Here is a 21,522-nt window from a genome sequence, read left to right as displayed (position 1 = left end):
TCTGTAAACCCCCGCGTTTGCCGAAATGAAATGGGCAAACGCTTCAGGTTAGCAACATATGCTGCAGGAACAGCTCTTGCTCATCCAATCATAGGTACTTCCGATTAGCTAAAACTAAGTTGAATTAATCTAAAACTTCGTCACCCACTGGTTAAAAGCAGGTATTTATACCCAGATTAGCCAAAATATGTGAAAAGCACAATACTTATAGTAGATACTAATTTTATCCGTATATTTCGGATAACCGATTGCTTTTGTAAACCGACAACACCACAGTAGTGTAGTTCTTCGTCCGACATGGCAACTACCAAGCGCAGCACAAGGGTTTCTTCACACGAATGGATTAATTCGTAGGATATCATCTAAACAATTTCCCTCATCTCCCAGCGAAATCGTCTAAATTTAATCCATGTCCGTGGTCATGTCATTTCTATCACGGATTGATATTACTGTATGGATGAATATATATTGGAACCGACAGGACAACACGAGATATGCAATGTTCATTATACTTTACTTCAAAATGCAAAACAACTTTTTTCTACATGAGGGGGCACTTGCCCGTCTTGGAGTCCAGCACTCCGTTGCCCCCTGCGATCCGGTAACACTTGGTCGAGGGGAAGATGGACATGATGTTGCTGGTCACGGCGAACGACACGCAGGCGACAAACGTGGCCACGAGGATCACCCCCGCCACTTTGCTCTTGCCACCACGCGCCTTTAACGCCTAGACTTCCGCCTTTTGGCGAGGCAGCAAAAATAGCCAAAACAACGACGCCACTTTGAACCCGTACGAAATCATGTACACGTACGCGACGTCCCACCGCACCTCGAGCGTGTCGGACTTGATGTCGTTCTGGTGGACTTTGAAGTACGAGTTGATGTACTTGTAAAATATCCTGGCAAACGGCCCCGCGAGGTTGTTCACAGTGGACACAAGGCCATAAATGGCGCCTTCGTTGCCCTTGTCGGCGATTTCGACGGCCACGTACGTGGACACGATGAAGCGGATGCCGTGGGGAATATTGTCGGCCAACGCTATACCCGTGAAAAACCACTGGTTGCGCACGACGTCCCAGATGGTCATGTACACGACAAAGCCGTCGATGATGATCATCCCGAGGGTACCTGCGGTGATGGTCCAGCGCCAGTTCCAGTTAAGCCCCCATTTGCCCACAACCACCAAAATACCAGCAAACATCAAACTACCAATGATGCTCGAGAGCGAATCGTTGAGAGGTTCGACCCCCGCCCAGTACGTCGAGACGGGCAAACCCGCAGTGGTGCGGACGCCCTGAAACACGTTGCTCACGAATCGGAACAAACAGATTTGCCACGTCACGCGACTCTGGAGAGATTCCCAAAACGTGCCCCACCATAGGATGAAGGACGAAGGCTCAGTCTTCTTCTCCACAAGCAAGAATACCGTCGAGAGCACTACCAGCACACAAGGCACCAAGCAAATGCCATACGGAGCATTCGGCGACAACGCAAACGAAAACGACCCGGCGTAGTTGGGGCCATTCAGCCCGAACGCAGTTACCAAGTACGCGAGGATGCCAGTGAGCTCACGCACGGTGTAGATGGCGGTTTGGATGCGGCCGCGGATGGCCACGGGTTCTCGCTGGGCGTACTCGACCACCATCGCGTCTGACGCACTCGCAGCCAAGACGTATCCAAACGCGATAAACATAGACAGAAGGATGAACAGCGTGCCGTTGTCGGGGGCGGTCAAGTTAAAGTACTGCAGCTCGGACTTGGGCACCTTTTCCAACGGCGTGCTGCAAAACTTGGTCTTTTCGCGGTTGCAAAACGGCTCGCCGAACGGCGAAAACGCCATCACACTCAGACAGATCATTGTGATGGTCCACCCGATCAACATCCACGACTTCCGACGGTAGCCATAGATGGGGACGCAATCCGACAACGGCCAAAGATGACCTTGAACGACCACCCGATCACGGTGAGCACGCCGTACGACGACGTTTGATTCCCCTCCAAGTTGAGGTAGATGTTGAAGATGGGGTAGTTGAGCGACGGGATCATGCCGTAGATGATCCCGATGGCGCCGTACTGCATGAAGAGGGCAAACGCTTCGCGCGAGAACAAGTCCAGCGCCCCCCCTTCCAGGTCCTTGGGAGATTTTGCTTCGGCGTACCCGTCAACATCTTTGGCCGTGTTCGATTGGACGTACGACACACGTTCCTCCAAGTCCGCTGCCTTGTTGTCGTGGCTTGTCATGGCAGACGCGAAAGTGAAAATGAACTGATGGTTGTCACTCCACCAATTCCTCTGCAGGTGGGATCGACTCCTTTATTAACGTCACAGGGTTAATCACTTCGTGTACATCGTAGTAGTGTAACGTTAGCAAAGCACAAGTTTATCGGAAAGGCCAAGATGTCGCGGATACTCTCCTGAAATATTAGTATGTCTCAAAACCTGGAGGTACATGAGTTTACCGGTAACCTGCCCACTTTATACTCTGTTGCTGTTTCCAAGGGTATTAAGGAAATCTCGTCCATCCTAGCGGGTTAACTGTAAAATCACCTTTGTTCAAAGCAAGCTTGTGCGTCAGTGTAATCATGGACGCATGCTTAACGGTAAACCGTGGTTGTCCTAATCGCATTCGCATGCGATCCACCTGATATCTCATTTGCATCTCATTACCTGGTACATGCGGATCCTTCAGGCGAGACAGGAAAATCCTTAAGGAAAGCTGAATACCATGCAAATTAAACGGGTAATCGCCAATATGTGAGTATGTCAGCAAACGTTTGCCAAAATGTGAAACCTTCGCCACAAGGTGAGTGCACTTAACAAAGAATATCGCACACTCTTAACAAATATTACATTGTAACGTTAAATCCAATCTTTGGGCAAAACCACAAAATGTTGGAGCAAGATTGATTGGCACACAATCTCTCAGTTATGCAGACAGTATTCACTTTCAATTCAACAGCGCCACCATGAGTCTTGCTCTTGGAATGGAATTTCACTCAGGCTAAGCCTTCGTGGACTATGCCCAAAGATTGGAAACTGAAAAAGGTTAAGGGTTTCTACTACTGTTAACAGTAAATGAGTGAGTATCACTGTCAGTACCACTATTAAACAGGCGATGATTGATTATGTTACCTTGTTCACAGTGCAGGCTTTCAAAGGAAACTACTACGTAGTTGGAATAATCCCCTCATTAAAACAGTTCCACTGTTGTTTTGACCCGAAATACTGTTTCAACGAGGGAATTATTACATCCGGATACACCTTTTCGCCAGTACTAGTAGCCCTGTAACCTGGGACTCCGTCCTACACCCGGTGAGTACATACGATGCTAAATCTCCGGGGTTAACTGCATCGCTAACCACTGAGATGCACCTAACCCCTAGTAAGAGGTGAGGTGGTCTGAGCATACAAAGTTCCATATAAACCTCATTGAAACAGTATTTCGGGTCAAAACAACAGTGGTACTGTAACTATGGGAAAACGTTCAATAAATCTGGATACCGTTCAGCCAAGTCTGAAAACCGTTCCCGTAACCCTGTAACCCCGGGACTTCGTCCTACCCCCGCGTGCACATACTTCGAAGTATAATGCTAAATCCCAGGGGTTAAGCGCATCACCACTGAGATACGCTTAACCCCAAGTAGGAGTTGAGGTGGTCAGAGTACAAAAAATATGCCTAATCTAACTAGAGTTTATTAGTTTAAATGGTTTTCAGTCTTGGCTGAACGGCGGCCAGCCGTTTGAACGGTTTTCAGTCTTGGCTGAATAGCGTCCAGATTCATTGACAATGTTTTTCGGGGTTTGTCGGCTGTCAAACCTTTCGACATGTACTGTAGTAATAAATCTTTAAACCAGCAGCTGACTAACTTCCAATATGTATTACTGATATCAATACAATTGGACTGTAGTGCTTCCGAAATACTTCCTCTGTTTCAAAATACTATTGTGAATTTGTATGGGTTGAGACACTCCATTTCTGAGAATTTTGCTATTTTTATTCAAATTCGAGATTATACGACGAACAACATCAGGATATACTACATCAACTCGTCGTAGTGTTCTTTCCTCCACTCTTACTGTAGCTCCGTTGTCTTGACATCACTTAATGGTGCATTAACGGACTGTGGTTTGCCTATGAAGTGAGTGAAACTACGTGAGGACACCCGATGCCCGCCATGCAGCAAAAGGTCGAGCCAATGCAGCATGGACGTCCGCTTCTCTCGATGACGTCATAAATTTCACTTTGACACGTGGAATATTTTCGAGGTCCTCAAGGATTGATTAAAAAATTCTATCTCCAGATACAGTAACAATGAGTTTCACTTGCATAATTATATAAATAGTATTATCCATCAAATTCAGCGTGCATAATTTATTCCATATATACATGCGTGCATAAGTTAACTTGATATTATATTTCGAAGGTATCTTTTTAAATTTTGACATACTGTATCTATATTATATTAAAAAAACCGAAACCCCTCGTGGAGTGTAACATGACTTGCGAAATCTCTCTATATTGCGAAATCTCTCTAACAATAATATAAGTAGTGAGATTTCGCAAGTCATGTTTTTCGCGTTCCCATTCCCGTAACCTCTTAAATCTAAATCGTGAACGCCAAATCTCTAATTTTGTACTAGTATAATTCATCTACGGGTGACTCTCCCATTCCCGTCCATCATGGGCCTTAGGAACAATAGATGGAACTGGACCTCTGACGAAGCCATTGAACTTCTCTTTTGAGTTATCTACATAGTGAGGTCTATTGGAGGACACCGCGACGTCAAAACTGATTACAGGGCATCGGCGCCTCGCATGTTGTTCGTATCAGATCAACCTGAAGTTGGGAATTGTGACCTCTCCACTGGAATGCTATGCCCTCACTCTAGCAGGAGCACTTTGGTGTCACAGGGTAGCTTCTTTCGCTTAGTCCACAGTACACGCGCAGGGCAAGGTCTTGATCCTCGGGGTGAATAAATTCAAAGTCCAATGTACAAAACCACTTTTATGTTTGACTATCGTAGTTGCGAAACCATCAAGTTTGCATTCCCATTCCGGTTGCCATACACTCAGGAACGGGAATGAGAGCGCGAAAAACATGAGTTGCGAAATCTCTAGGTTTCGTAGTGGATATTCTTCCCATTGTAACTGGCGACCAAAAGTTGGAAGTCCATACGTACGTATACGTTTTGAACAGCGGGATCGAATACAAGTCATCTTGTACCAAAAAATGGCACCTTCGTCTATATAGATACTTTACGTTTATGTCGCCGAGGGTGGCTATACGTTCGCCATTTCCCGCAGCCTCCCGGTACAGTACGTATGTGAATCATCAGTGCTATTCTTGATGGTACATTCGTTTGTACAAACACCTCTAGTAAACACAAACCAGACACGCTGTCTCCTTACACCACCGTGGCCGACGTCGCTCGGCTGTTGATCACGATTGTTCCGACCCCGGACTTCAAATAACAAACGCCGCCCACCCACGTAAACGCGAGGCAGTTGACATTCAGCCGACAGTGCGCGCAGCAGTCTTCAGCTCTCGGCGCCACAACAGACCCGACGTCGTTGCCACTAAAGTCCGATGCTCGCTGGAGCGGCGCGCATTTTTGAACGGCCGCCGAGGTCGCGCCCGGCCAGAGGCCCGTGCCGTTGATTTGTCTGAGCTTCTTGAGATAGCATCGGCCGTTCGAGTGCGTGTACGCGTGGCAGGCGGGGTGGGCCTGGCATGGCGCGCAGCAGTCGGCGGGGACTGCGCCGTCGACTGCAAAAATGTCTTGGCCATGGAAGTTGACGTTTTGTTCCACGGGAGCACACTCCCCCACGCGGTCGAGGCTAAAGCGTTGGGTGGTGGGTATGGCGACGTTGTTGTTGATGCAGTCGACAAGCTCAATGCCCGACGTCCCCACCACGTTCAAGCACTTTTTGGCGTGTGTCAAGTGAAACACTCGGTGTGTGACATCGTCCAACTTCCACTTTTGATTGCCATTCGATGCGTCACACGGATACATGTGTATTTGAAACGACCTGGACGTGGCGGCATACGCGTCCACGCACTGCGACAGGTCAGCGTCACTCTGCAGCGCTTTGGTGTTGGAGTCCCACCAAAACAGTTGAGTCGGGGGCTGGTTGCCTCCTTCCCCCCCTGCTCCCCCGGTTGTCACCAGGGGGGCCACCCCCAAACCGCCGCTCGAGGTACTACTCGTCAACGCCGACTTGAACGACGTAAATAGCTGGACTTGCAACGCGTGGCTGAACCATTGGTTGCGGTTCACGTTGTGGTCGTGGCACGGCCACAGCTGCAGTACGTTGACATCCACGTCCAAACATCGGTGGTGCGACGCATGGTACAGGTAGTTATCTGCGCCAAACGTCCATTTTTGGTTCAAATTGTTGGGATCACAAGCATACGTGTGGACTTTGAACCCCCCGGGGGCGCCGTCGTCTCGGTACGCATCCAGGCACTGGTTGTTGCCCAAGCTTGTAAATTGTTGGGTCTGAGCATTATACGTGAACTTTTCGTTGATGCTGTGTGTCGGACGTCTGGCGTACACGTTGTCGTTGAGGACAATCAGCGCCTGCCCCCGCGACGTAAAGATAGACACCGCCTCTGACCGATCGGTGGACAGCATCGGGTACTTCCACTCGCTGCGGTTGTTGAGCAAGCCAAAATATGCTTCAAAATCCGATCCAAAGCCCAACTTGGCGGGGGTATCTTGGAGCATAAAGTAGTACGGTGTGGGGGTCTGCACCACTTGCGTCCACGTTTGAAAGCGCTGGAAGAACGCCGTCGCCGCCTCCAACGATGCCACGTGCCCCAAGTTGGCCCCCCCTGCGCTCGGAAACCCCGTTTCGGTCATGCGGACTTTATCCCGGCCGTATTTGCCCGCCAGCCACGAGAAATGATTGGCAAACGACTGAAATGGATCGGCCAGTGCCGCCGGTGCGCCGTTGAAAAATGGGTGGATGTTGACCCCGATGACGTCGCACGCGTCGACGACTTCTGGGTACATGTAAAAGTCGCGATCGATTTGCACTGTACCCACCTTGACATCGACTAAACCGGCTTCTTGGACCCTGCGCTTGGCGTCCAGAATGAACGGCAACAGCTTGGACGGGGTCCAGCCCACAAGCAGCTCTTCGTTGCCGACGTAAATGACGTCGACAGTGCCCGGGTTCCGCAAGGCTCCGTCGATGGCGTTCGTGATCTCGTTCTCGTAGTTGCCGTGTTGAATCCACAACCCTAACGCGACCGTGAGCCCCGACCGCGCCGCCACGTCCGCTGCGTTTTGGTTCCACGCTTGGGCGACAAACGTGCGCACAGAGCTGAACACGGGCGCCAACTGACGGAACTGAGGCTCCATGGCGTCGCTGTTAAACGCGTCCCAGCACACCCCCATGTTGCCATGATTGGTGGTTTGGCCTTGAACGACCACGGCAGCGACGATCATACCCAAAGTCATCATGCTGAAAATTTGGTGCAATGGGAACAGCGTGATGACAGAATGTAAATGAAGCCAATACTGTACAGTCGAAGATTTCATTTTGGCTACCACCTGCCACGATGTAGATCAGACGTCCGGGGCCATATACCATTACTACAGAGTAGTCCTTGCCAACTGCGACACCAGGTTTTGCTGTTCCAATGTTTCGCGGGCAGTCATTCAAAACACGTTTGTAGCGTTAAACTCGTAGCATGAGTAAAACGCTGCAAAGTGCACCATTGACTTTGTTTAACGCATTTCAAACCAAATGCGTAATACCTATAAAGACCTACCGTCTGTTTGTACGTTCGTTCCCTCGTGGGACAGACAGGTACTGTACCACAGATTCGGGGGTACCGCTGACGGGGCGGGAGTTTGTTGGCTGTTTGGCCGCCCACGAATCATGTTACACCGACCACAAGCGATATTTATGCATCGAATAAGTCCAGACCACTCGCATTCGCAAGCTAATTCACTTTTAAAACACAACCACGACACAACAAATCTACCTAAAATAATACTAAGGTCGTTTTGCCCATAAATTTTACTAGTACAACCTCCGATTGGAAATAATTGACAGGTTTACCGGTTACATACAAATAAGATTATATTATACATGTATTAACATACTTGCTGTACCACATATCTCCGCCTAAACCTCTATAACCCGATATGTTTAGGAGAAATCAGATATAGGTGTATAGAAATTATACGGAAGCACAGTGAAAATTGAGCATCATTCCTGATGGGTTTTGACCATATGAGTAACTTCGAAGATATTCTAATTAGGACCTCTAGCATAAAATCGGATTTCTACAGGTACAGTAGTGAAATCCTCTCTACATGTACATTGGCAGTGTAGCTACTGTATTGTCAAGGCGATAAACTATTTTGACTGATACAATGAAACCTATCAATCATTTCCAATCGGAGGTAGGTACTATACGTATACTCGAAGTACCTACTTCGAAGTAGTACTTTTGGCACGTACCGTACAGGTACTTTACAGTTATTTCCGAGTGCAAGTGGACAGTACTAGCCTGTCCATGCTCTACAGTTATTTCCGAGTGCAAGTGGACAGTACTAGCCTGTCCATGCTCAGACAAAATGCTGGTCCGAAAAACATTTTGTTAAAAAATCCATCGAAGATTTCGTCAGAGCTACCAGTCAAACCAGCGGACCAACTTAGGTGGGCTTTAAGTGCGTACTGTATTAAACTCATACTAGTAACTTGTGTGTTCTGAGTTTAATACGCCCTTGAAGCCCCAACTAGGAAGTCCCCCTCAACTCGAATGCTCGCGACTCGAGTCATATTTCAGCTCGTTTCATTACTATACTGTATTTACCCAGAGCTATTACACGTCACTGAAATGTTTGTTTGTCTCGTATATATACACCCCATCAAAAACTCAACTAAAAATAGTACTTCGAGCATCTTACGACCCCGTCAACTGCTCGTCGCTGAGGTGCTTGTGGCTCATAAACTGGTCGACAATGGCATCAACTCCGTCTTCCCAGTTCACATTCGGTTCGGACGAGCTGCCTTCTGCAAACGCCCTCGTGCCGTCCTTAAACTTAGACACGAGCATCGTGAGTTGACGCACGGGGTTGAACGGGAGCTGGGGGTGATATCCCCCCTCTCCTGCCGACTTCACGTTGGTGCGTTTGGTTGCCACGGGCACCGTTGACCCGCCATTATGATTGGTTGTCGAATTGGGGGCTGACGACGACGTTGGGGGGGTCGTGACGGAACCCGTCGCCAACGAGTGATCAGCAGCGAAGTACGACTTGAGGCCGATGTCCCGCTGGTGCAAAATCATGCCCATGACAAACTCCTCCTTGTCAATCACGTTGTCTGCCCCAGCTACGCGGTTGTACAGATCCAAGCAGTCTCGTCGGGTCATGTCTGGGTCCAAGTGATGCACCACGTCACTATACCAATGGGATTTCCCCTATTCGTCAGAAAGTGGCCTAGCAACCAAGCAATTTTGCACCTGAATTCGGCGAAGTCCAACACACCGTTCGTGTCCTTGTCGCCCAGCTGAAACACGTTGTGCATGGTGACAATCTGTTCGGCATATAGTTTGAGCCAGTAATACACGATAGACTCTAACGCCACATCGAGCTCGACTTCGCCGTGCTCGTTTTGCGAGTGGCACAGGTCTTGCATAAATTTGATCGTAACGTGGCTGTGTGCAAACACGATTTGAACCGTCTGGATCAACTTGTCTATCAAAATATCACAAGGTATACGTAAATATATATATACACATATACGGGACAAAAATATATATTGTCACAAGAAGACTGACCGAGGGGTATAGTCGTGCAGTTGGGACTGCCCGTCATGCCATCTCCAAACCACGATTTCAACTGCTTGGCATTCGTTTGCGCTCTTTCTTCATGCATTCGGTAGTTGCCCACTACAATTTGAGATACGATTATGTTCTGAAGCAACTACTGCACGAATGAACGCACCATTGAACAACACCCCCACGACAAATAACAGGAAATCAATCGCCGCCGCCGACGATGCATAACTACCCGGCTCAAGCGACCCCACGAGCAGCCCAAACAATCGAATGCGCGCGCTTTTCTACGATATATATGTATATATATGACCATCAAAAAAATATTTATGTTTGGCGAAAATATTTTGCTACAGATTTCAAGGTTTAGTACCGCAGCGTGTTTTCGAATCGCCGAGTCGAGGGTAATGAGTTGGCCCATAGCGAGCTCCCGTAGCCCATAGTACACAGTGTACGAATCCAACAACATTTGTGCTAGCCCTACATTCATGAATTCAAAAGATCACTAGAATATCAGAAAATCGGGAAATATATATATATAGTATCTCGATATAGCTAGTACCTTCGCGATGGCGGTGCATGTTGTCGTCGGCAATGTCTTGACTCATCTTGGTTTGGTAGAATCCCGAGATGACTTGATGCAGCTCGAGCATACTCAGTGGACGCTTCTTGGCTAAGATGCGCTTGACACTGGCGACCGAATAATTGGCTTCCTGGATCATCAAGTATAGCCCTAGAAAACACAATGTAATGGTAAACCACAGGCCAACAAAAGAGAGGCACAGAATGGCTACAGTGTAGGGACAATTGTACGGACTATTCGAGTGTAGGGATAGGTGCAGTGTACCGATAAACGACTTGTGTCCTTTTGATCCAGTGAACCCCGGCTGGACCAGCTTGCGCTCGTTGTTGTTTTCGCTGTGCATCATGGCCTTTTGCAGCTCGTCGGGGCGCACTTGCGTTTGTTTGTCTTCCGAAGCGGCGACCCGAGCCGCGCGCTCCACGCGCTCCGCCTCGACCTTTTCGTGGATCGAGTCGAGTTGCTGAGAAAGTTGCGACCGGTCGGCTTCGGCGGCGTCCAACTTGGCCTGCAACTCCTGGCACTTGTCGATCCAGTTGCCCTTAGCCAGTGCTTCGTTCTTGGCATGGATCACCGTCATACCAAATACCCGCGCTTCGTACCGCTTGACTTTCTCCTTTTCTTGAGCCAACGCCTCCACAAGACTTGCCAACGCTTCGATCGTGCCTTTCTAAACCAAACATGAGGACTATCGAGCTAATGAGTCGCATCATGTTTCTTCTATGGAATGCAAGATATAAAAAACAATATATTAAAAATGGTGTTTGTATAATGAATATAGAGCGATATATTCTTTTTACGCATAATTTTAAAAATATATTTTCAAAATAAGTGCTAACCAAAGTACTTATGATTCTTAAAGGGAAAATAGTCCAATTGGTAAAATATCAGTCCCCACAATGGTTGGTTGTGGGTTCAAGGAACATGGGGAGCCAATGAAAAGAGTGGTTTCCACAGCGGGGTTGGCTTCGAAGCACCATTCTTCTTTGAATATCGACGAGAAATATACGAAAATGGGTCAAAAAGTCGATAAATACGTAAATAATGATACAAAACCAGAGCGCTGGAACTGTAGTAATCTCAACGATGGGGTTGCAAAAGTGTAACGGGCTTGTCAGGATCCGGTTCATGTGCGTAAATGACGAAAACTACATATTAAACAACACACTCGCACGCAAGCAATGGACCAACTAAACCATATAACGTTAGTAGAGTTAAAGAATGCAATTTACATACATCTTGAGAGGGAATATCCAGCGCAGACACGTGAATCCCAGCGAGAACGTCCTGGATGAGTGCTTGGTACTTGACAAGCCGTTGCTTGTGCTGGTTGGCGTCGTCGTTTTGCTGCTGCACTACACGCACCGCCGCTTCGGTCGCCCATTGCCTAGGAAGAAGCCGCCATCAGAAACAAACTCCTCATCCAAATTAGCGTAACATATGGACGAGAAAGGATGCCATTTCGTAGACGTACGAGCGCATGACTTGAACTTTGTCTTGGAAAAGGCGATCCAGCAGGGTATTTCGTTCGAGGCTGGGCAGAGCGTGGATCATATTAAACAGCACTTCAGCGTTCGCCCCGAGCAGCTCCATCTGGCTGAGCAGCACTTGCATCTGTTCGTTGCCTTGGAGGGCCTTGAATGTCTTGAGGATGTACCCCATCTTCTCTCGTTTCTCCATATTCGCGGCGGGGTTGAAGTCGTTGCTTAACGCGAGCTTGGTGAACGCGCTCACGGCTTGGGTCGTCGTTGAGGAAGAACTACCCCCGTAGCTGCCACTGGCCAAGGACGAGCGCAGGTCGGCGTTTTCGGCTTCGAGTTCCTTGACCCGTTGCTCGAGTCGCACGAGCAACTCGTCGACCGTCGATTTGTCTACATAGTGTCGTTACCATGGCAATGTTCTCGTGGCTCACGAACGAGGGGGTACTCGAATGCAACGACGAGTTCTCGTGCTGCAACGAATTCACTTGGTCAAAGTAGGTAAGCCCCGCGTGGTAGCACTCGAGGGCGGTGAGGTGTCGGCCGCGCCGTAACGTGGCAAAGCTCGTGTAGATGGCCGACCCCAAATTCCTACCAAATTACACATATCTTAATCGACAAATATCAGGAAAAGCACGAATTTCGACGAGTTCCTACACGCAAATCGTGTCCAGGACAGACTGGTACCGCCCAAAAATGGACGACGCTTGTTGGAGGCAGTAGAAGGCCACCGCCGTGCGCAGACGATTCGGGATATCGCGACCCGTAGCCAACACGGCGGACTGCTGGAACTTGAGCTCGCAAAACAAAAAGTACGACGTGAACGACTGCGCCTCTTGTTCAAACCCGAGCAGCCACGCTTCGATTTGGCGCAAGTCGTGGGGCTTGACGTGGGGGTGCTGTTCTTCGCTCAAGTGATGCATCACAGCTGTGGGGGACACCGTGCCAAGAGGCGAGTACGGCCGAGTCATGGGGAACCACGACGGATTCTGCTGCACGGCCGTGGTTTGGGCGCTACGATGGTGGTCAAAAGGGCAATTTGTAGGGGGTATCGATAGAACTACGTACAAGGCTGGTTTGTCGAGTTGTTTGAGTCGTTTGGGTGGCCTAGAGCAATTGTGAATAAATCGTATTGAGGATAAAGAGATAAAGAGATGGTACGTTTTGGAGGCAGTCCGGGGAGCCTTGGGGGGAGACTGGAGCCCTTGGAACGGATATACGTTGTATGACGTGGACTGCGGCAGCACGCTAGTCATGTCTGGATCGCGAACAATCGCCACCTTTTTCGTGCGCGGTGACTGCAGCATTGGGTTGTGTAGTACAATTGTCTCAAAATAGCGTTGTGCGCCAAGGTACGTTTCATCATGCCAAGTACTATGTAGTAGTACGAGTTACAATATGGGCTGGCACCCGATCGTGACACTCGAATGCAAGGCCGTGTGGTGGTATATCGACCACGGACAGTTTGCAATTGTACATTCAGGTAGGATCATCATGTATCATTAGGACTATCCTCTAGTCAAGGCCTGCTACAATTCCTCGGACCAAACGATTGGCGAATACGCTGCTGCAACACGAATATAACTTATTCATTCCACGCGATACCCTCGACCTGATTCGAGTTCAAATCATTACGAACTCTACTCTACAGCGTTCCATCAAGCTTATCGTTATCGCTGTATCGTAACATGAGTAAGTAGGCCATGGCTATTTCTGGAGCGTCCACACAGCGCGTCCACTCGCGGCACGCTCGTGAGTCCTGCAAACGACCGCGTGGGGTCGTTCACGTCAAAGAACCGCCCCAGTTCCCTCAACGCTGGTCTGCGGGCCCCATCCACCTGCGTCCCCTTTCCGCGGTCTTCCCCAGGGCATTTTCGATCGCGGTAAAGTCCGCCGCAACATCCCCTCGTTGTCGGTGAGCACGTCGTCAGTAATCGTCGGGATCCCGAGCGACTTGAAGAAACCCGCGGCCGTGTTGGCCAGTTTAAGAAACTGAAATCCCCGCTGGAACAGCGCCATGTTGGTGGCAATAAACTTAACGTACTTGTCCGTCCTCGTGGTGATTTCAATCGGGTACGCGCCGCCATTGTCCACAGGAACCCCCGCCACTTCGTCGACTAGGTAAAAGTACAACGGTTCGCCCAGCGTAAACGCATCATATGCAGCTTTGGCCGCGGCTAGGGGGTTGCCAGTCTGCACGGCCGACACGATGTTGGTGCCGACCTATTTGAGGCGTCGAAAGAAGCCCTTGGCTTGCTCCATCTGGAGCTTGGATGGTAGATTTGATTGTTTTTGCGCGTGAGGCTTGCTTTGATGGTTTTGAATGTTAAACGGAGCAAGGACAAACGACGTGGGGACAGTCACTTCGGTACCGTAGCTAAAAATTACACGCAACCGACTCTGCTTGGAGTCGGCCACTTGAGCGAGCATGGCGTACGAAATCATCAAGATCATTTGCAGGTGATGATTCATGTCTTTGATTTCGTTGTACATGTTGGTCATCAACGTCCGCGTCGACGGGTTTGGCAGCAAACTGACGAAGTCCCCCGTTGCAAGGGGTTTATGTGGAGACACCGGAGCAGCCGCGCCTTTTGGTCGTGTTGAGTCCCGAGATGGCGTGGACACTGGGGGCACAGTGAAAAACCGGGGGCGGCGATCGTGTCGAGAAACTGGCTGTCGTCGACGTAGAAAAACACATCGATACCGTAAAAATGCCATTTTATTACATACAACTTTCATTTGACATACAACTTTCATTTGATTTCAAAAATGGGCATTCGAATTCTAAATAGTCCTAAAGGTAGAGAATTCCCTGGTGAACAACCCATAATTAAGTTCTTATGCCCTTGGACTAGGCTTGGAGTCCTTGGACGTTATAGACGCGGAACCTCTATAATTTTGAGTTCCAATTGAAGTCGTATATTTTGACCTTCTTTTTTGCATGTAATTGTGAATATAAATTCAGAGGTTCACTGTATGATTGGTGCATATTCCTATAACCATCTATGATTGGTGCGTTTTCGTACGACCTAAATTGGCACATGGAGTACGTCATAAATTGTTATTTGAAAACAGCTGGAGTACGAGCAGTCATATGCCATCGAGGCGACCACGGGAGGAGCTTGACTGACTTCGCACAAACAGTGCCATTTCAGGCGGACAATACTGTTCACAGACGTTCTGGTTCATGACGTGGCTAAACGGCTTGGCGTTGTCCATGTCAACCAGCTTGTACTGTAGCGCTTCACTTGGCTGACAAATACGACGTTTTCGAGCTTGATGTCGCCGTGTGGGCGTAGCCGACCTGGTGCAATGTCAGGAGCGCGTTCAAAATGTCTTCTAAAACACGGCACCGTCGTTGGCATCCCCGGTGAGAAACGCCAAATCGTCCAAGCAATTGCGGTCGCCTGGGGTCGATAGTTTGAAATCCACTTGAACAGAATGCTGCATGTCGTGCCTTTTTCGAATACAACTGTACAGCACTGGTAGTTGAGTTGCATACAGTAACCAAGTCGGAATCGTCACAGATGACAATGTGATACTCGATGCGTCTGACATCACGCTTGGATAACGCGTGTACCCACTGAAAGAACTTGACTTCGTCTAATTGATCGGTCAGATTGACGACCAACTCCTCGGACGGTTTCTTGGTGTTGATGGATTTGAAAATGCCGTGGTTGCTCTCCCCCAGCAACTCAGCGCAATCGATTGATGAAGTTGCCAATCCTTCAAAATGGCAATTAAAAGCAGTGCACGTTGCTTCCATTCTCAGTATGAACTCGATTTGATTCTATCGTGTTGTATGGTGATGATGAACTATGCACTGCCATATCGTTTGAGGATTGTAAAGTTGATCGTTTCCCGCAGCCTCCAGGAGGCTGCAGGAAATAAATGACGAACGTAGGTATCCTCGGCGACATAAGCAAGGATGAACGCATGTCTAGACGCAGGAGACGAGTTTTGGTGCAAGGCGACTTTGCATTGGATTTCACTGCTCAAAACATATACTTCAAGTATGCATGGACTTCAAATTTTGGCTACGATGCTTTATGGAAAAGTATCCACTACATTATTCCAATGTATACCGTTACATATTTTTAGTACTGGTAATATAGAATACCTAATTTAAAAAGATAACATCGAAATATAGCATCAAGTTAACATAAGCTAACATCAATGTTTGTATAATTTATGACAAACAACGGTAACTATCCAGAAAGTACTCCATGGCTTTGTCGTTGAATTGTTCAGCGTTGCGGGCTACATAACAAGATCGGTGTGCGGCGATTGCACTAATTTAGCATGCGTGAAGTGACCTGAAACGCAATGTTGCCTAACCGGTTAACAATGTTGATATCGTTGTTCCACCCAGCTGTACCGATGTAGGAGTGCCAACACCAAAGGTCATGGGACAACACAGCCTGAATGACGATGTTAGGTTTGCCGTCCTTCCCTTGAAACTGACCATGTCACTCAATAGGGCAGTTTTTCCAAATAATGTACAATCTAGGGACCCGAACATTCCATGAAACCCGCGCTCTCACTGTTGATACACAACTCTCTTTCAATATCGCTATTTGTCGGCTCTCGACGGCACTCGTCCTTAAATACAGCAACGACGGCACCTCAAAACCTATTGCAATATTTAAAATGTTGAACAATTCACATTAAACAACATTAACATTTTCCTGCACTTCAGCATTATTCTCGCTGCACCTGAGGTACTCATCGCTAACACCAAGATCCATAGAAGAGTAGTCGCAGTGCAAAAGTTGCCTTTTACAATGTCAACCAATCTATAAAACGTTTTATAGATTGGTTGAGAATACCTTTGCGTCCACCTGTTTCCCTCGTCTTGCTAGTGGTTCATAAAGTGGAGCAAACGATTCAAAAAGTAAAATGTTTAACCAACACCATTTTGATAACGTAAAATGTGGCTAGGATTTGACCAGCTTTTGTCGCCATTCTATAAATTTGTGAAATGTGCGGCTGCGATGGACCGGACTTTAGCTACTGGATCACGCCGACATCTGTTGTCAGGCTGAAACGTGGTCATCCTGAGCGTGTAGTCGTAGGCGCTCCTGGTGTGGTTGCAGGCGTATTGGTGGTGGTGCGAGGAGCTGTCGTGGTGGTGCTAGGTAGAGACGTTGTAGTCCCAGGTTTAGTGTTCCACGTCAGCGGCTGCTGCGACTGCCATGGATGCACCTAGTACCACGACCAAGTCGCCTTCGACGTCGACGGTGGCCCTTTGCCGCTTGTACCCCCACGGCAACGCCTGAAGTTGTGATGCCAGCTCCGACTACGACCAGATTTTGGCGCCAGACCACTACTCGATCGCCAAAAGTCACCCCTCGCTAAGTCACCTCATCCGCCGAATTCCCCCGATGAACATCGTCTACAAATATTGACATAATAACGATGTTCATTGTGCCAAATCAAGGATTTGGGATCAGAATCACTACAAGTACGGAAAAGATGCAAGAAATAGGGTTATTCAAAATATGGATGCTACGAAGTAAATAGGGATAAAAGGTGATAATAATGATAGGGATGAGAATTGACTTCTTGCTTCTACTCCTTCCAGAACGAGGGAAGCATGTACTTCCTCTGGTCCACGTTACGGCCGAAACAATCATTTTCATCACGCTACTATTGGCTGAGTAAGAAAATACATATATGATTGGTTAAAATTTCACTAATGTCATTGGCGTTGACTACAGGGGAAGCTGGATAGGACAAGTACCGGTAGTTGTCACCATTGTGCTCAAGATAAGAAACATGACAGCCTGAACAGTGAGGAAGATATTCTCCAGGTTTTCAGAGCAAAGCGCCTCAAAAGATGCAACTATCGAATGGATCACATGATCAATGGAGCGACTCACCACGTTGTTTTGCAGAGACTGGATCGAGGCAAAGTACCCCAGGTCGAGAACGTTCAGGTCGGGGCTGTTGGGAGTTTGGCACCGCACCACGAAAGTCTAACCATCTGTGTACACGCAGGCCAAAATTGTGTCAGTAATGGCACCGCGCGGTGTAGCGTTCTCCAGTTGGAGGATAAACGGTGATGATAATGATAGGGATGAGAATCGACTTCTTGCTTTTACTCCTGCCAGGACGAGGGAAGCAGGTACATGTAATTGGGATCCATTTAGCGACGTATACATCTTGTACGGATTAGATCCGTAGTAGTGGTGCAAAAAGCAGCGGTCAAGCACATGGGTAATCATCGACATGGCATTCATAGCCGGTGTGATGACAGACGCAACGATCGTGGTTGTCAGCACGATTTCAGTTTAAATAGCTGCCAGCACCCAAAGCTGCCAGTTTTCAAAGACAAATGTATGTATTAATCTCAACATGTAACACACGACTTAGGAACCAGTGCCTGATGGAGAACTGGTCAGCGCAAAATTTCGTCGTCGATGGACGTGTCCCAATTGATTTAGTCGTGCAAGGCTTCACAGTCGTTGTACAAGGAGCCCTTAGTGGTAATGGGTGCCGTTGAGGTTGTGGCAGAAGCCGCCGTGGTCGTGCTGGGTGCAGCGGTAGTCAGTCGTAGGAGCAGCTGGCGTGGTAGCAGGCGTATTGGTGGTGGTACCAGGAACCACCATAGTACTGCTGGGAACAGCCGTAGTAGTCGCAGGAGCAACCGGCGCGGTAACTGGCGTACTGGTGGTGGTGCTTGGCGCATCCGTGTTAGTCGCAGGAGCAGTTGTCGTGCTGGCAAGGGTACTGGTGGTGGTGCTTGGTACATCCGTGGTAGTCGCAGGAGCAGCCGTTGTGCTGGCAGGCGTACTGGTGGTGGTGCTTGGTTCAGTCGTGGTAGTCGCAAGAGCAGCCGTCGTGCTGGCAGACGTACTGGTGATAGTCCGAGGAGGCTTCGCGGTGGTAGCAGGAGACTTGGTGGTGATACTAGGAGCCTTCGTGGTGAAGCTTGGAGTCTTTGTGGTTCAAGGCGTCTTGGTGGTGCAAGGAGCTTTGGTGGTGCAAGGAGCCTTGGTCGTGCACGGGCTAGGGGCGCTTGCGCTTTCAGCTGGACTGGTGATCGAGACGATCGAGCGAATTGTAACCATGGGTAGGTTTGGGTGTCTACTGCCGAGGCAGTTAGAGAATGATGAAACGCGACCGTCCCATTCATCAAATAGCTCAATCAAATCATCGTCCGCTGTAACTTTACTACCTATATTTAGAGACCACATGATACAGCCTTCGAATTACTCCTTTACTTTGTGTCGGAATGCTGAGCCCTCTACTTATGAGTTTGTTCTTCAAGACAAGTTGCGTCACTATCACTCCCTTATGACACTCCTGTTAGCGCTTACACTGCACACGAGCAGAATCGTGGCAGCAATCGGCTTGATCAAGGTTGTTTGGTGCGCATTATTTTCAAGCAAACAATGAAAATTTAGTGTCACTCCAAACCAAATACTAATACTACGTAGTACTACTAGTTCTATTAATAGTGTCACCAAATGCTTCATCGATGTCCCCTTCGTCAAGTATGGAGTAAATGTAGAATGCAACAATCTTATTGTACTAGTAGTAGCTAGGCTGCATGTTGTGAAGGAGGTTGTACTAACAATAAACTGCCTCGTGTTAAGAGGATATCAAATCTCCGTTACGTGGCTACAGCTCGTGGCTACGTGAATTTAACTTACTGTCAATACAATCGTGTCCTTACCGAACGGAGAAATATTGCATTTGTACTCACCCAACGGATTACTCCTGTTTGGTTTGCCCTTTTGGTACGCTCAAAAGTCTTCCCCCCTATGGTCGAAGTTGCTCGAAAATGCTCCATTCTGAGGCCACGCTCGAAAATAATCCATTGTTTGCTCGAAAATATTGTGAATTCTAAATTTCCAAAATTCGCCTGGTTTGTCTAATCAAAAATGAATCACGCTGGAGTTGTGATTGGTTGAATATACTTGTCCATTCTATAAGAGCCAATGAAATCCGCTCACAATTGGATTGGCCAATTGCGTTGATTCGTGATTCGATTCGGCGGCGAGATTCGATTCGATGGGGTCTGGAAATTCGTATGGAATCCACAATAATGCGCACCAAACAACCTTGATCGAGCCGATTGCTGCCACGATTCTGCTCGTGTGCAGTGTAAGCGCCAACAGGAGTGTCATAAGGGAGTGATAGTGACGCAACTTGTCTTGAAGAACAAACTCATAAGTAGAGGGCTCAGCATTCCGTCACAAAGTAAAGGAGTAATTCGAAGGCTGTATCATGTGGTCTCTAAATATAGGTAGTAAAGTTACAGCGGACGATGATTTGATTGAGCTATTTGATGAATGGGAAGATCGCGTTTCATCATTCTCCAATTGCCTCGGCAGTAGACACCCAAACCTACTCATGGTTACAATTCGCTCCATCATCTCGACCACCCTACTGATTAGCTTCTTGCTTATCACCAGTCCAGCTGAAAGCGCAAGCGTCCCTGGCCCGTTCACGACCAAGGCTCCTTGCATCACCAAAGCTCCTTGTACCACCAAGACGCCTTGCGCCACCAAGACGCCTTGCGCCACCAAGGCTCCTTGCATCACCAAAGCTCCTTGCACCACCAAGACGCCTTGCGCCACCAAGACCCCTTGCTTCACCACCAAGGCTCCTTGCTTCACCAAGGCTCCTTGCACCACCAAGACGCCTTGCACAACCAAGACTCCTTGCTTCACCAGCAAGGCTCCTGGCATAACCACGAAGGCTCCTTGCACCACCAAGACTCCTTGCTTCACCACCAAGGCTCCTTGCACCACCAAGACGCCTTCCACGACCAAGGCTCCTTGCACCACCAAGGCCCCTTGCACCACTAAGACGCCTTCCACGACCAAGGCTCCTAGCACCACCAAGGCACCTAGTATCACCACCCATGCTCCTAGCGTCACTACCAAGGCCCCCAGCGTCACCACCAAGGCTCCTAGCATCTCCAAGGTACCTAGTCTCACCACGCAGGCTCCTAGCGTCACTACCAAGGCTCCAAGCATCACTACTAAGGCTCCCAGCGTCACCACCAAGGCTCCTAGCATCTCCACGAAAGCTCCTTGCACCACCAAGTCTCCTACCATCACCACCAAAGCTCCTAGCACCACCAAGGCTCCTGCCACTACAAAAGCTCCTGCCACCACCAAGGTTCCTGCCACCACCAAGGTTCCTGCCATCACCACTAAGACTCCTTGCACCACTACCAAGGCTCCAGTAATCACCACCAAGGCTCCTTGCACCACCACTAAAGCTCCTTCCACTACCAAGGCTCCTGTCATCACCACGAGAGCTCCTTGTACTACCACGAAGGCGCCTGCTACCACGGTGGCTGCTTCTTTGACTACCACGGCTTCACCTAGCACCACCACGAAGGCTCCTAGCACCACAACGAACTCCCCTGCTACCACGACGGTTTCTCCTGTGACTGCACCCAGCACCACCACGGCTACACCTAGCACCACTACCACGGCTGCACCTGGCACTACGACCAAAACGCCTGCTACCACGACGGCTGCACCTGTGACTACCACCGATGCACCCAGCACCACCATGGCGGCACCCAGTACCACCACGGCTGCACCTAGCACTACCCAGGCTCCTAGCATCACTACAAAGGCTCCTTGCACCACCAAGGCTCCTAGTATCACCACCAAGGCTCCTTGCACCACCACAAAGGCTC

At 48.8% G+C, this 21,522-nt stretch overlaps 6 protein-coding genes across 7 annotated transcripts; 1 reads left to right on the top strand and 5 right to left on the bottom strand.

Moving 5' to 3' along the window:
• Positions 1–541: 541 nt before the first annotated feature.
• On the bottom strand, positions 542–2,241 carry H257_14820 (hypothetical protein; the record flags this gene model as incomplete). The annotated part of the gene is made up of 3 exons (XM_009842717.1): positions 542–727; positions 782–1,888; positions 1,942–2,241. The coding sequence occupies 3 exons, from the start codon at positions 2,239–2,241 to the stop codon at positions 542–544; spliced, it is 1,593 nt and encodes a 530-aa protein (XP_009841019.1).
• Positions 2,242–5,237: 2,996 nt separating this feature from the next.
• On the bottom strand, positions 5,238–7,495 carry H257_14819 (hypothetical protein). Its single transcript, XM_009842716.1, has one exon. The coding sequence runs from the start codon at positions 7,468–7,470 to the stop codon at positions 5,407–5,409; it is 2,064 nt and encodes a 687-aa protein (XP_009841018.1). The 5' UTR covers positions 7,471–7,495; the 3' UTR covers positions 5,238–5,406.
• A 1,351-nt stretch (positions 7,496–8,846) lies between these two features.
• H257_14818 lies at positions 8,847–13,188 on the bottom strand. Of its 2 annotated transcripts, XM_009842714.1 has the most exons (13): positions 13,017–13,188; positions 12,924–12,962; positions 12,513–12,869; positions 12,304–12,446; positions 11,852–12,248; positions 11,614–11,764; positions 10,645–11,047; positions 10,360–10,530; positions 10,171–10,277; positions 9,967–10,084; positions 9,801–9,911; positions 9,483–9,717; positions 8,847–9,420 (listed from the first exon to the last, which is right to left on the bottom strand). In XM_009842714.1, exons 1-13 carry the CDS (start codon positions 13,160–13,162, stop codon positions 8,925–8,927), a joined length of 2,874 nt encoding a protein of 957 aa, XP_009841016.1. In that variant the 5' UTR covers positions 13,163–13,188; the 3' UTR covers positions 8,847–8,924. The 2 variants fall into 2 exon arrangements, with proteins under 2 accessions (XP_009841016.1, XP_009841017.1); XM_009842715.1 differs by having other exon boundaries at positions 8,847–9,717.
• A 2,006-nt stretch (positions 13,189–15,194) lies between these two features.
• H257_14817 (hypothetical protein) lies at positions 15,195–15,621 on the bottom strand (the record flags this gene model as incomplete). The annotated part of the gene is made up of 2 exons (XM_009842713.1): positions 15,195–15,299; positions 15,364–15,621. 2 exons carry the CDS (start codon positions 15,619–15,621, stop codon positions 15,195–15,197), a joined length of 363 nt encoding a protein of 120 aa, XP_009841015.1.
• Positions 15,622–17,016: 1,395 nt separating this feature from the next.
• On the bottom strand, positions 17,017–18,097 carry H257_14816 (hypothetical protein; the record flags this gene model as incomplete). Its single annotated transcript, XM_009842712.1, has 3 exons — positions 17,017–17,154; positions 17,738–17,833; positions 17,960–18,097. The coding sequence occupies 3 exons, from the start codon at positions 18,095–18,097 to the stop codon at positions 17,017–17,019; spliced, it is 372 nt and encodes a 123-aa protein (XP_009841014.1).
• A 2,119-nt stretch (positions 18,098–20,216) lies between these two features.
• H257_14815 (hypothetical protein) lies at positions 20,217–21,223 on the top strand (the record flags this gene model as incomplete). Its single annotated transcript, XM_009842711.1, has 2 exons — positions 20,217–21,167; positions 21,203–21,223. 2 exons carry the CDS (start codon positions 20,217–20,219, stop codon positions 21,221–21,223), a joined length of 972 nt encoding a protein of 323 aa, XP_009841013.1.
• Positions 21,224–21,522: the final 299 nt, after the last annotated feature.

This window comes from Aphanomyces astaci (assembly GCF_000520075.1).
Source record: "Aphanomyces astaci strain APO3 unplaced genomic scaffold supercont1.63, whole genome shotgun sequence".
NCBI classification, from domain to species: Eukaryota; Oomycota; class Saprolegniomycetes; order Saprolegniales; family Verrucalvaceae; genus Aphanomyces; species Aphanomyces astaci.
The sequence above is the reverse complement of the archived record's forward strand: the minus strand, read 5'-3'. Positions and strand labels throughout refer to the sequence as shown.